The following is a 14,012-nucleotide window of genomic DNA, read 5'->3' as shown; positions in this document are numbered from 1 at the left end:
GGCACTCACAATCTGTTTAGGGCAAAAGTGGCACCTACAAGCTGTTTAGGTGAAAGTTGGCACCGTGGGACATGCTCCCTGGTGAAGTTGGGGGGTCCTGGGGCAGTTTTCGCACCATGGTTTCTAGTTACGCCCCTGATGAATGAGTATTTTAGGTGAAGAAAGGTGCTGTTCTGAAATCTGTATTCTCACATGCAAATGTTTCAAAGCAGGTACAGATAGCAGTTTAATATTTAGAAGGATCCCGGATTTGTAGAGAATCTTGTTCCTGTTCTGTGACATACCATTTCCAGCATAAGATGCTCCTCTCTCTCCTTCTCCTGATCCAACAAATCTTTTTCATAGAAGCGTTTTTGGAACTTTTGATAGAAAAAAAAACACAGCAATAAGGAAACAGGAGGGAGAACTTTGTAAAATAAAGTGAATTAAAAGGCGCGTCGGCACCTACCGCATCCACGGACATGTCCATTCTGTCCAACTCCAGCACCGTCTGCAAAACACGGCAAAATGAACAAAATTTGGGTCAGAAAGGGGTGGCCTAAACCTTACCCACAACTTCTACATAAGTAACTTTGTATCAGATGATGTCAGGGCAGGTTATGTGTTTGCATCTGGGGAACTCGAGAAGGAGGACAGGAGACACTCACCCGCTTCACTACGGCCAGCACATCTTTATCTTTCTCTTGACACAACAGCTTCCTCACACACAGCTCCATCTGCTGCAGCAAGTGCTTGTCGGCCGGCAGCTTCAGCGTAGATTTTAGTTTCGGCAGCATGTAGCAAACCTTCATTCTGTAACGTGAGAGACGACGCCAGATACGGAAGACCAAATTCGGGTAACAAAGATATATATATATATATATATATATATATATAGGACTTTTCCCGCTAGGCGGTGCAATCAGCGTGAAGCAGTCAGCTCTCTCTTACCTGACGTTAGCGACCGGGTCACTCGTAAGCTCCAGAACCGACAGAAAAAAATACTTGCAGAAGAAAGATTTGGAAAACAGCTCGATGATGTCCTCGCAGACGTCTAAGAACCTCAGCCTGTTCCAGTAACTCTTCCCCTGGCAGAGCTCTGAGAGGAATAGAGTTCACAGAGTAAGCGGAACCGGAACCTGAACGTCGGCCCAAAACAAACGGGCTTCGTGGCTTTTAGCGGTCAGAATTCTGCGCAAGTGCAAAGGAAGGTTCTGAAACATTCTTCACAGAATGCGAACTTTGAGCCCTTCTCTATCCAGGTTGTCCTCAGTGGAGGTGCCACTCAGAAACTCATCTCCCAGAAGCCACAAGCAAACCAGCATGTGAGTCTCCGCTCAACCTTGGAAACACTTGTTGGTGCGTCTGCAGTTTGGACCAAGTATGACCAATTTGACTCGAATACATTAATAATAAAGTGTCGTGGATTGGGCTGTATGACAGAAAGTGTTTCCAGGTCTCCGGGATAATAAACTCACGTTCAACGAGGTTCTGGATGACTTCATTCCTCTGCTCCTGTTTGCGGTTATAACGCAGGAATATGCACAGGGTTCGGGCGGCTGCCTTCTGGACGGGTAAAACACTCTGTAGAGGAGAAAGGGGCTTTTGGGTTTTATTTCAGTATTATAAGCAAAAAAAAAAACCACTTATTCTGGACCAGTCCTCAGAACCACCAAGATCTCAAACCGTCCTGCTTTGGAAATTACGGAAAGTCAGGAAACCTTCCCCGTGTAAATTGCTTTCTAATATACATATATTCTTTACGTTAGACTTACATTGGTTAAAATAATGGTGAACATTCTGTGCAGGAAGCGGTAGTAAATCTGGTCGCTCGAAATGATGTGTGGCAAGCAGGAATACTTCTGTATTAGTTTTTCATGGCTCCTCCATTTGAGTGAGTTGGCAACTCTCTGTTCTGCCGAGGTCAGTGCCGGGACCAGGTCGGGAACGATCAGAAGCTGAAACGGAAGGAGAGATCTCAGCTGGGGCGTCCTGCGGCCGTGTCACAGATAATGCCCCTGCGGACACCCTGACACGCCACACGAGGGCGCTCCGCTACATCGTACTAGATCTCTGCCTACACCCAAAAATACTGTTAATAATAATAATAAAAATATTCTACCGAATACTTTAAATCTATCCCACAATTTAAATTTACAAAAATGGGGAATATTCACCTTATTTTCAAGCCCTGAGTTTTCACCTCCATTTGCCATCAGCTCCAGAGTTTCGGGAAGATTGTCTAATAAAGCATCGATAACCTGCCAGAAATAAAACTCCCTGGTAATAGGATTCAAGTCTGTAAATATACGGATATATGATAACGACAGTTTCTATAAGGAACGGAGTGAAAGCTGTTATAGAAAATATAATGAGGATTAACACGAGGAGTCAGAGGAGATCCAAAGGCTCAGCTCATTTAATGAGAAACCAAAACACAGCTTGTGCTAATCATCTCACTTTCCGTAACTTGAGCTATGATTAAAGGTAGAAATGAAGCTTAGTGCACCAATTATGCCCTAAAAACAGGGACAGAGGGTACAGAGAGTACGAGTCGCCTTGATGACAGGACTCGGCAAGAGGTAAGTGGGAGAGACGGGGAGGGAGAACTGTGCAAGCCGCTAGAGAGAGAGGAAGAGAGTGTCTGTAAGTGAAAGTGTATGGGGTTAGAGTGATGCTATGTGTATGTATGTGTAAGTGTACAGTGTCATAATGTGTGTATGTATGTGTAAGTGTACAGTGTCATAATGTGTGTATGTGTAAGTGTACAGTGTCATAATGTGTGTATGTGTAAGTGTACAGTGTCATAATGTGTGTATGTATGTGTAAGTGTACAGTGTCATAATGCGTGAATGTGTGTGTAAGTGTATGGTGTTAGAATATGTGTGTATGTGTTGTGTTAAGTTGTAAGTTGCTATTTGGTGGTAGAGTGTGTGTGTTAGAGATTGGTATTAGTATTACTGTGTGTGAGTGTTGGCGTATGGTGTCAGGAGGTGCTTACGAAGGTGCTAAGATTCATTTCTGTCTTAAATCATACATAGATAGACCCTAATGATACATTTCCAAGAGGACCTCTGCCCACGGCATCTCTCTGGGATCTCGGTCTAGTGTCGGCATGTACATAAGGATGGTGGAGTTCAGACTATGACTCCCTGGGGTCTTATCTATACACCTGGTAGGGTAGCCGACCCATGGCATGGGGTTGGCAGAAACGCATACAACCTTTATACCAAATGTATTACACCAAACGTAACTTACCTCTAAGGAGTCATCTTGTAATAAGGCCATCAGCTCTTTGTGTATTAAATACACATTGGACCCTAAAAGCTTACAGACCTGCCAAAAAAAACGTTAACTTTAATCTCTGATTCAATGTCCATTTTGACCAAACTCAATCGCCACCGAATAAAAGGCGAACGTCTGAACTTACTTCATAGAAGCCAGCGGCCACCGTGTATCTCACCAGCATGTCTGGGTCGTGACAAAGACAAAAGAAGGTTGTATACAGCTCTATGTGAAAGCTTTTAGCGCCAACAAACAAAATCATGGCCTATGGGAAGAGAGAAAAAAAGACGTGATTCAGCGCACCTTTTAGGAGACACGGGCTTAAAATGCCCATTGTTTTGCTTGAGCCGATGAGTGGGACTCACGGGGAAGTTGTAGGCGCAGTTCTTCCTCACTGATAAGTACTTCTTCTCCAGCTCCATGTTCTGAATCTGATTGTCGTTGTGTCCGTTCTCTTGGTGTAAGCCCAGTCTGCAAAGCTTCTTGTAAAAGTCCAGGAACCAGATCTGCTGCTCCTGGCTGAAGATGCCTTGCAAGACACGGAGATCACGAGGTATTAGAATGATACGTAACATCGAAGCGGCCAGCGTTAACACTATTGGGTCAGGAGAGGGATAATTAACAATGGTATAGAGTTCCTAGGGAGGGCTACCGTGTGGTCTAAACCGAAGAATTTGGACTGGTAACGTAATATCATCTTGGGATCCTTTGTATGCTTCTTCTTCTAGTGTGTTAGAAAAGCCTGGGGGGGGGGGGTATTTATCTCCGTCACCTGCCCCTCGGGACATCACTAGGAAAGCCAGACACCCCCGCCAGCCATAGGATTACACCTTCGATGCCCATCAGCTTTACCTTGCAGGCCATGGCAAAGTTTTCCTAAATGCAGAGACAGAGACGCCAGGACCGGTTCGTCTGCCTTGAAGGACTTCTCGCAGAATGACTTCACTAGAGGGAGGACCACCTGGCTTCGGTCATCTGGAAAGGGGCGAGAAAACAAAAAAAAAAACCCACTTTTTTAGGCACGTGACGGGCTTAAGTGGAGTCAAGATAGGGTTAAGCAGTCATGAGTGCCGTGTTCCACTCCGTGACACATGGTTGTACACCTGGCCTGGAGGTCGATATGAAAGGAAGAAGACCCGAAAGCAGCCTGGTCACAAGAGGTCACGCCGGGCTGTACCCCCCTATTTGAGATTACATCCCCCAAGATGTTGATACCCTCAGTGAAGGAAGGAACTGATAAGAGCCGTACCGTGATCAAACATAATGAGCAGATTCACCAGCGTCTCGAAAGCCGCCAGGCGCACGCTGCTGCCCTCATCCCGGGCCAGCTCCACGAGTTCGGGAAGGACCACCGATTTTGTAAGTTCTGTCCTGCAAAATAACGGCCTGTTAAGCACCGACAGCGAGCGAGAGCCGACGGCAACTGCCTAGAACATTCAATGCCATTTATTTACGCTGATAAATACAGCTAAACCGCAGACCAAATAAATCAGGGACAAAAGGCTTGCCGGGAGAGCTTACAATCTGGAGGGGGGTTAGGGCGGCATTATTATAAATAACCATTAGGAATATATATTGTATTTATTAAAATTAGAGCCCCAGAAAGATCTCGATGTGTCTGGCTTGGGGGAGATAAGAGAGAGACGGAGGAGAGGGGATGGGAGAGAGAGACAGAGGGGATGGGAGAGAGAGACAGAGGAGAGACAGAGGGGATGGGAGAGAGAGACAGAGGGGATGGGAGAGAGAGACAGAGGAGAGACAGAGGGGATGGGAGAGAGAGACAGAGGAGAGACAGAGGGGATGGGAGAGAGAGAGACAGAGGAGAGACAGAGGGGATGGGAGAGAGAGACAGAGGAGAGACAGAGGGGATGGGAGAGAGAGACAGAGGAAAGAAGAGAGCAGATAGGAGAGAGACATTTAAATACATAAATAGACTTTATAAAGCACAAGAGGGAAGTTTATTCCAAAGGAGGAGAAAAGTTACAACAAGAGACCGGAATCTAACACTAGAGGATCAGAGACTGAGATGTAGAGGAAGTTTTACTTTACTGTGAGGGTGGTAGATAAGTGGAGCAGCCTCCCAGCAGAGGTGGTAAAGGGTAATACAGTGAGGGTATTAAACATGCATGGGATAGACATACGGCTCCTGAATCTAAGATGAGACCAACGACTGATTGCGGTTTATGTCTTTACAGCAGGAGAAACGGGCGACTAGACGGGGGCCGGATGGGGGGGGGGGAATATTGTACTAAACCTCAAAATTATTATCGCTGATCATATGCGACATAAGCTTCCGGTGAGATCTCCAAGGGCGCCCGAGCTCAGTGAAGGTGAATCCCTTCGTCACGCGTTCAATACGTTTGCGGGTGACATTGTGTTTTATATAAACGGCCGGCTCATCGCGCGCTGAGCGGATAATGCTTTTCTTAGTCAGTGTGGGGGGGGGCCGCAGCGTTACAGACTCCGTTTACACCATTCCAATAGCCTCGGATTTCCGCTCTCTTTCCTCTCTTAGCGACTATTGTCATTTTGGGTCGTTAGCCGGCCAAGGTGAATGTTTACTCATCTATAAAAACGAGTGGATTCTTCGATCCCACGTCCAACGCGTGGAGGAGTAACGCCTGTGCCGCGGCCCGCGGGGGAGGTGGGGATGGGGGCGCAAACTTCAACATTTTGGGTATTATGGTGAACTTTATGATGCCATAAAAAACAATTCACAAAGAAGGTGTCCGGGGCCTCGCCTGTCAAACGTGGCAAAGAATACCAAACAATCTCACATGCATGGCTTGGGTTAAAAATGGGAAACTGTAAAAAGGGGGGTTTGGGACATTATTAGGGTGACAGTTTATTGAAAGCACTTGGAAAAAGAAAGCCCCCCTATGATGCAGAGGAGGGATAATAATAATAATAACAATAATAATAATAATAATAAACATAATGTATGACTTGCTTTGTTTACATAACATGGGATTTACTTTTTATTATTATTTATTAATTAATATGGCGCCATCATATTTTGCAGAGCTGTACAGTTGCACGTGAAAAACTAAAATTAAAAAACTCCAACACCCAGAATCCCCTATGATTCTGCACTCCAACACCCAGAATCCACTATCATTCTGCACTCCAACACCCAGAATCCACTATCATTCTGCACTCCAACACCCAGAATCCACTATCATTCTGCACTCCAACACTCAGAATCCCCTATGATTCTGCACTCCAGCACCCAGAATCCACCATCATTCTGCACTCCAACACCCAGAATCCACTATCATTCTGCACTCCAACACCCAGAATCCACTATCATTCTGCACTCCAACACCCAGAATCCACTATCATCCTGCACTCCAACACCCAGAATCCACTATCATTCTGCACTCCAACACCCAGAATCCACTATCATTCTGCACTCCAACACCCAGAATCCACTATCATTCTGCACTCCAACACCCAGAATCCACTATCATTCTGCACTCCAACACCCAGAATCCACTATCATTCTGCACTCCAACACCCAGAATCCACTATCATTCTGCACTCCAACACTCAGAATCCACTATCATTCTGCACTCCAACACCCAGAATCCATTATCATTCTGCACTCCAACACCCAGAATCCACTATCATTCTGCACTGCAACACCCAGAATCCACTATCATTCTGCACTCCAACACCCAGAATCCACTATCATTCTGCACTCCAACACCCAGAATCCACTATCATTCTGCACTCCAACACCCAGAATCCACTATCATTCTGCACTCCAACACCCAGAATCCACTATCATTCTGCACTCCAACACCCAGAATCCACTATCATTCTGCACTCCAACACCCAGAATCCACTATCATTCTGCACTCCAACACCCAGAATCCACTATCATTCTGCACTCCAACACCCAGAATCCATTATCATTCTGCACTCCAACACTCAGAATCCACTATCATTCTGCACTCCAACACCCAGAATCCACTATCATTCTGCACTCCAACACCCAGAATCCACTATCATTCTGCACTCCAACACCCAGAATCCACTATCATTCTGCACTCCAACACCCAGAATCCATTATCATTCTGCACTCCAACACTCAGAATCCACTATCATTCTGCACTCCAACACCCAGAATCCACTATCATTCTGCACTCCAACACCCAGAATCCATTATCATTCTGCACTCCAACACTCAGAATCCACTATCATTCTGCACTCCAACACCCAGAATCCATTATCATTCTGCACTCCAACACCCAGAATCCACTATCATTCTGCACTCCAACACCCAGAATCCATTATCATTCTGCACTCCAACACTCAGAATCCACTATCATTCTGCACTCCAACACCCAGAATCCATTATCATTCTGCACTCCAACACCCAGAATCCACTATCATTCTACAAACCAAGTCCCAGAGACAATTAACCGAAACTGCAACAAATGGGGTAACAATACTTCTCAAGGTAGCGAACCGAAAAGGTTAAGTAAAAGCGAGACTTGTAATAAACGCCGCACTCAAAATAGCTATTATTTTTTTTACGACACTAATTAGAGATGCCTTTTTTTCTGCGACTTGCCTCGTTGGCCTATTTAAAAAAAACAGATCTGTCTGATACTTCCCAAAGTCAGGCAGTCCTTTAATGAATTCTTCAGCACCTTCGTTCCACCAGAGATTACTTTAATTAGACGCTGTGCCCGTCACTTGCCTTAGGGGTTAACTCCCTAAAAAAACGAGGAGCAAAAAGCAGCGCTTTGCGCCTCAGGTAGTGAATAGGAAATATTTCTGCTAACATAATAAATAGTTATATTATATGGCTTATCTGCAATATAAATAATGATAGTTATTGGCAATTAAATAATAATTATTATCCGCAGTTAATGTTTGCACCGCTGCCCCCTACAGGGTTCTACTTGATGGTATAAATCTACTAGATTTATGTATGTAGACCAAAAAATTTTGTTTCATTTGTCGATATTGCTGGAGAAGAAAGTAGGAAAGCGAGGAAAAAACTTGTATTTCAACAGTGAGTTTTCTCCGTTTGTATCGCTGGGGCTTCCTGCTGGTTTTTGGACAATCGTATGAATAAACGAACTTAATAAAATTCACTAAAAATTAAAATTTGTACAAATCCTACATTTCTCCATGTCTAAATGTATCGGTTTGTCTAGTCTTGTCATACCCCACGTGAATATATGTATTGTAAGAAGCTCTGCGTAAATTGTTGGCGCTATATAAATAAAAGAGAAATAATAATAAAATAGTAATAATAATAATAATAATATTAATAAAGAAAACAGAAGAATGTTTCGATTTCATTCCTTGTGAACTAGACAAAGAAAGAAGTAACATTCTGCAGCATAAGTTGCTTCGCCTTTTAACACCTTGGATAGTTTATCTCTAGTGTTACTCACCCGATTCCCTGCGCGATAAACTCCAGCTGCCGGCACATACAGGAGCGCACTTCATACTCCACGTCCTGACACAGAGACTTCACCAGCGGGAGAATATCTCGCTTTACTCTGAAGACAAAGGGTTAATGAAACAATGTGTTATCGGCGTTGTTGTTACGTTGTAATTCCCAGCATACGTTCCTCTAAAACCACTCCTAGAAGCCTGAGGATTGTGAATCGTTCTTCATAGAATTGTTGCAGAAAAAGTGAATGAATAAATAAAATTTTACAATGTTACAAATCCCCCCCCCCTCCCTTTCTACAAGACCGTGAAGAAGAAGAACATCATTTCTTTTCAAACGAAGATCTTTCTTCCAGGGCCGAGGGGACAAACGTGCAAAGTCATCAACCAAATCAGGCAAAGCAAATAATTTACGCATGATATTAAATGTCACGATATAAACAGGACATAGTCATAGGACAGGGGCTTATTAACTAAATGGGTTTAAAGTGTAACATACTTATTCAGGCGGAAGAAATGTGTCACCCCCTGTATCTATTGGGCTTTTCAATTCTACTTAGATTTGCAAATCTACCAAATCTGCAAAAAAAAAAAAGGTGGTTTTAAGTTTTTAAAAAACTGTTTTTATACTAGTTGCCATTGGAAACCGGTGGTTGCATGGAAAGGGCATTATGAGCGGCACATTTGACATCGGCAATGGTTACGGAACACGTTTCAGTGACTTAAGACGATACAGACTGAGCGTTCAATGAAGAAGATCGGGAGAAGTGCACCGTGGGAAATAATTTGCATATGGGGATGTTCATTTAAATGCACTCGTGTTACTAAAATCATCTCAAAAACCAAACAGAGCGATTTTATAGGTCGAGGTTTTTGGATTTTATTCTCAGAAAGAAAGTTTGTATAAAAAAAACCCGACACATAATAATGATGGAAAAGGCAAAGTATCTTTTGTTTGTAAACATTTGAATGTTATTTACAAACAATTGTTTCTTTTGTTCCCGAGACAGACTAACGTTTCTTGTAACCCTGCGAGTAGCGTATGAAGCGACACAGGAGAGGAGATCGTTCTCCTTTAATAGGGACCGCGAGTGAAAACTCAATAGTTCTACTTACATGTGAGCTTCAAACTTATTGGCCACCTTCCCCAAAATCCTACAGCTAACGAGACGGGATTGCAGCGTCTGGGAAAGCTGAGCTTTCGACACAAGTGGATTTAAAATCTGGACGGAAAAGCAAAAACGAAATGAGCTTCGAGATGAACCGATGAGAAGACACAACGGGCGATATAAACATGACATAGAAACCTAGGATCTGCCGGCAGATCGGCCCCATTACCCTCTACCACTTCTTCTGGGAAGCTGTTCCCTGTATCTACCAAGCTCCCAGTAGAGATGCTAAAAATGATGTTTTTAATACAGTGGTGCATTTCCTAACATTAGCAGCTAAGGAGATCTCTTCAGGAGATCGTTCGAACCTTTTTTACGCAGCGTCTAAGCTTCACGATTGCTATGATAACACAAGGCGATGAAGACTCGTTCATTCATACACCCCAGCTGTGTTCCATCGGTCTAAACCAAGGGGCGATATTTATACAGATCCACCATTCAGCAAATTGCTAAACGCAGCTTAAGTAGCCGGTACAGTCTTTGGGTTGCCATGGTAACTGCTCCACATTTAGAACTCCGCACCACAATTGCCATTTATAAGCATGATCTTCTCAATGTCACATTACAAGTGCAACTCGGGGATTTATGTGATTCAAAACAGGCCGAACGACCTCAATACCCTTGAGCGGAAAGGGCTGCAGTTGAGAATAACGAGCGCCGGTAAGCGATGTGAATTCTGATTTCATGGCGCCCTCCGATGTTAAGCGGCAGCCCCGACAAAACATAATTAAACAAAAACAGCCCTATTGTGCCCTGAAAGGTTTCGTGAAGATAATATACAAACATTTACACGCAAAGATCTTTCTTCTGCTATGGCAACAAATTATTTTGGTTTAACCACACGAGTCCCGGCTAGCAGAGGCGGTTTCCCAGAAAAATCTGGAATTCGTTTTACATTCAGCGCAGTAAGAATGAATGTTTCGCTAGAATCGTAAAAATTGGGCTGTAACGTCTGCATCCCTGTATAGCAATTGTCTGTAGGTTACATTCCTGTGTGTGACCGGCTCGGTCGCTTGGCAAGGCTCTCCGCGATATACAGTCCCTTGTATTAAAGAAAAGACCTTGCTATGGTGATACATTGTGACACGGACCGGGGAATAAAGGGGGTCTGCTCTCTGCTTCGTGCTGAACCCGCTATAAATGAAGGTGTAATCGTTAGTTAGAATGCCGAGCGCTTTGTGGCTTTACCTCGTGTCTGATGGTCTCCTTTGGCAAAACTTCGATAACGCACAGAAGGGTATCCAGCCAAGCATTGCTAACACCTGTCTCATAAAAGGGACCAAAGGCAATAAAAATGAAAGAGCGTCGGATCACATTCAACGATACATCACACACCTAATCTGCCCGGTGTAAAAGCCCCAGAAAGCAAATCACATCGGTTTATTCATCCCTCTTGTGCATACACAAGACCTTGAATTATGTACTAGAAAGAGAGCATTTTGGGGTAAAAATGAAGAATTACACACTTTTTTTTAACCTTCCCCTTCCCCTTTTTTTTTTTTTTGCTATTGCCTAGAACATGTTTAAAAATTAGCGGCAGTGAGGTTGGAAAAATATGGAAGAAATAAAGACCAAAAAAAAGTAAATTATGTGCCGCTGTTATTAAGAATAAAAAAAACCATTCAATTATTTCACGCAAAAAAAAATAAAAAATCAACGGATGAAACATTAAGATGCCGTCAAAATTGCTTTGGGTTCCTCCGTTGCTATAAGAAAGTTTTAGTCTTTGAATATCTTTAAACAAAAAAAATAAAATAAATACTTTGCCTGGATTACTGGGGAATGAGCTAATATTTTAGGACCTCATTTTGGGGCCAAATGAGTCAACTGAAATATCAAGAAGGGATTCCAAGCATGAGAGTAAATAGATTGTAAATTCATTGTTGGCTATAAGAAGCACCCAATTGGCACTTAGTGGCTCTTTCTTTTGGGGGGTGAACCCGTAATAACACCGAGGCTGGGGTGCAGGCTTCCGGAAAATAAAAGAAGCCCAAGACATTAGAACAAAGCAATTCGTTTTAAGGTTGTTGTTTCGGGGTATTTATTATGAATACATGTTTCAACCCAACACATCCTCAGAGGAACACTAAGTCCGCCTTTGAGTCAATTACTGCTTTGCAGACGTGCCGTTGAGGGCTCTTGAATCAATCAGACAGCTGTGAACCCAGCCAGCTTTTCGATTTGGGAGAAAAGTAATTTATGCTCAGAAAAAAAAAAAAATCTTTAGACCAAAAAACAAAATCAATCTGACAAACGAAAGACTTTGAATGATGAGTCTGTAAAGATAAAAACGCAAGGAACCTGCGCGTCCCTCCACCGGTGGGTAAAATACACAGGTTGGTAGAACGTCTCATTTCTCTGCCTTCAATAAAAAAATCTACAAGGCCGCTCAAAAGTTTGGGGTCACTTGGAAACTTCCTCGTTTTTGAAAGAAAGGCAGATTTTGTCCATTAAAATAACATGAAATGGATCAGAAATCCAGCAAAGACGGGGTTAATGTTGTAAATGACTATTGTAGCTGGCTTAATGGAATCTCTTTATAGGCATACAGAGGCCCTTTATCACTCCCATCACTCCTGTGTTCCAATGGCCCTTTATCACTCCCATCACTCCTGTGTTCCAATCGCCCTTTATCACTCCCATCACTATGGACCCATCATCAATTTATTGCTCAGAGAGAAATATAACTCCAGTCCTTGAGGGCCACAGACAAGCCACAAATTCTTGATATCCATCTCAATAAAAAAAAAAAAAAATTCAGGTAGAAATACATATAATTCCTGGCCTGTCTGTGGCCCCCAATGGCCTGATGTAGGGTCACATAAACTTTCAAGACCCCACAGCTTCGTTCTTCACCTGTGAGCTATTGAGGTATTAAGAGTTTATGCATCACTAAATTATTTACGTCCCTGAATCTTCCTAACTTCACAATGAAATAATCCCGCACGTTCCCTCCGCTGAATGAACACAACGGGGCCACATTTATATCAGGGACATCCGCTGGCGTGAAGGCCGCTGCCAAGGACAATGCATGTAGTTGGTGCTACTCACCGGGGTCTCTGTGCTCCAGGTTCTGCAGGATGATTTGCAGGAAGGACAGACAGTAAGAATGTATCGAGACAGATTCTTCTTGTAATATAGTCAAGAAAGAGTAGGCAGCCGTGAGCTGCATCTCCACTCCTGCAACATGGAGAACCTCCTGTCAACAAGGGAACATTGTAATGAACGTTAGACGGAAATCGCTGCCTGCGATCACAAGTCTTATCATTCAACAAAAGACAATCCAATGGCTAGAATAAGAGCATACCTCCCAAATGTCCCTGGTTAGATTGTCCAGTCCCTCTTTGGTTCCCAAATCCTGACTTCCCTCCCCTGACACTCCCTCTTCCCTCCCTTGATGCCCTCTTTCCTCCCTGTACCATTTTTCCCATCCCATCCTCTTTCTGTATCCCCATTTCCTCTATGATGTCCCTCTTTCCTCTCTGGATGCCCCTCATTCCTCCCATGATGCCCCTCTTCCCTCTCTTGACACCCCCCTTTTCCCCCTTAACGCCCCTCTTTTCTAGGAGCTCAGAATGTTTGTTGGGTAAGCCCCAATAAGAACTACCGAACCAGTAGGAAATTGGTTTATAAGACATTTTATCATAAATCATTATTTTTATTCCAATTGTTATTATGATTTATTGTTTTATATAGCACCAGCATATTCCGCATCGCTGTACAACAAGTTAGGAGGGCCCAGCTCGAACAAGTTTAAAATCTAGAGGATGTCTATGAAAGGGTTAAGTTTTTTATTATTATATATATATATATATATATATATATTTTAAATGTAGAGCTTTTCCTGCCATGAACTGTCTGTTACCATAGAAATTTGTAGAAGACTAATGCATCCTTAGTCATCGGAAGATTACGGGCACAATATATGCCGGAATCAGCATCAAGGAGGATTAACGTAGAAATATATGTTATATAAGAACAAAAAGTTTGAGGTCATTCAATTACGTTTTGGAGACATCTTGTTACATTTTAGACACTTTAAATCAAGGCGAAGTATCATGGAAAAAATATTTTCTCCTTGAGCCTAAATCCCAGCGCTGTATACAGTAAAGCGGGTCGGCATTGACAAAAGTCTGTTCCTCCATAGACTTTCATTAGTCAGAG

At 43.2% G+C, this 14,012-nt stretch overlaps 1 protein-coding gene across 1 annotated transcript in view; it reads right to left on the bottom strand.

The window, feature by feature from the left end:
- The window catches only part of LOC149271118 (serine/threonine-protein phosphatase 4 regulatory subunit 4-like), a 49,453-nt gene that overhangs the window by 1,538 nt on the left and 33,903 nt on the right, over positions 1-14,012 (bottom strand). The window contains exons 6-21 of the mRNA XM_089507607.1: positions 12,900-13,047; positions 11,037-11,110; positions 9,796-9,902; positions 8,679-8,786; positions 4,514-4,635; positions 4,117-4,239; positions 3,630-3,793; positions 3,410-3,529; positions 3,238-3,315; positions 2,157-2,240; positions 1,755-1,937; positions 1,458-1,563; positions 931-1,078; positions 648-792; positions 449-490; positions 285-359 (exon numbers count right to left, since the gene is read on the bottom strand). Coding sequence (XP_089363733.1) covers positions 285-359; positions 449-490; positions 648-792; positions 931-1,078; positions 1,458-1,563; positions 1,755-1,937; positions 2,157-2,240; positions 3,238-3,315; positions 3,410-3,529; positions 3,630-3,793; positions 4,117-4,239; positions 4,514-4,635; positions 8,679-8,786; positions 9,796-9,902; positions 11,037-11,110; positions 12,900-13,047 — 1,827 coding nt within the window. The remainder of the gene's footprint in view (positions 1-284; positions 360-448; positions 491-647; positions 793-930; positions 1,079-1,457; positions 1,564-1,754; positions 1,938-2,156; positions 2,241-3,237; positions 3,316-3,409; positions 3,530-3,629; positions 3,794-4,116; positions 4,240-4,513; positions 4,636-8,678; positions 8,787-9,795; positions 9,903-11,036; positions 11,111-12,899; positions 13,048-14,012) is intronic.

Source organism: Sceloporus occidentalis, unplaced genomic scaffold (assembly GCF_023333645.1).
Source record: "Sceloporus occidentalis isolate IW3139 unplaced genomic scaffold, rSceOcc1.0.p SCAF_559, whole genome shotgun sequence".
Lineage (NCBI taxonomy): Eukaryota > Metazoa > Chordata > Lepidosauria > Squamata > Phrynosomatidae > Sceloporus > Sceloporus occidentalis.
This window is presented reverse-complemented; position numbering and strand designations above follow the sequence as displayed.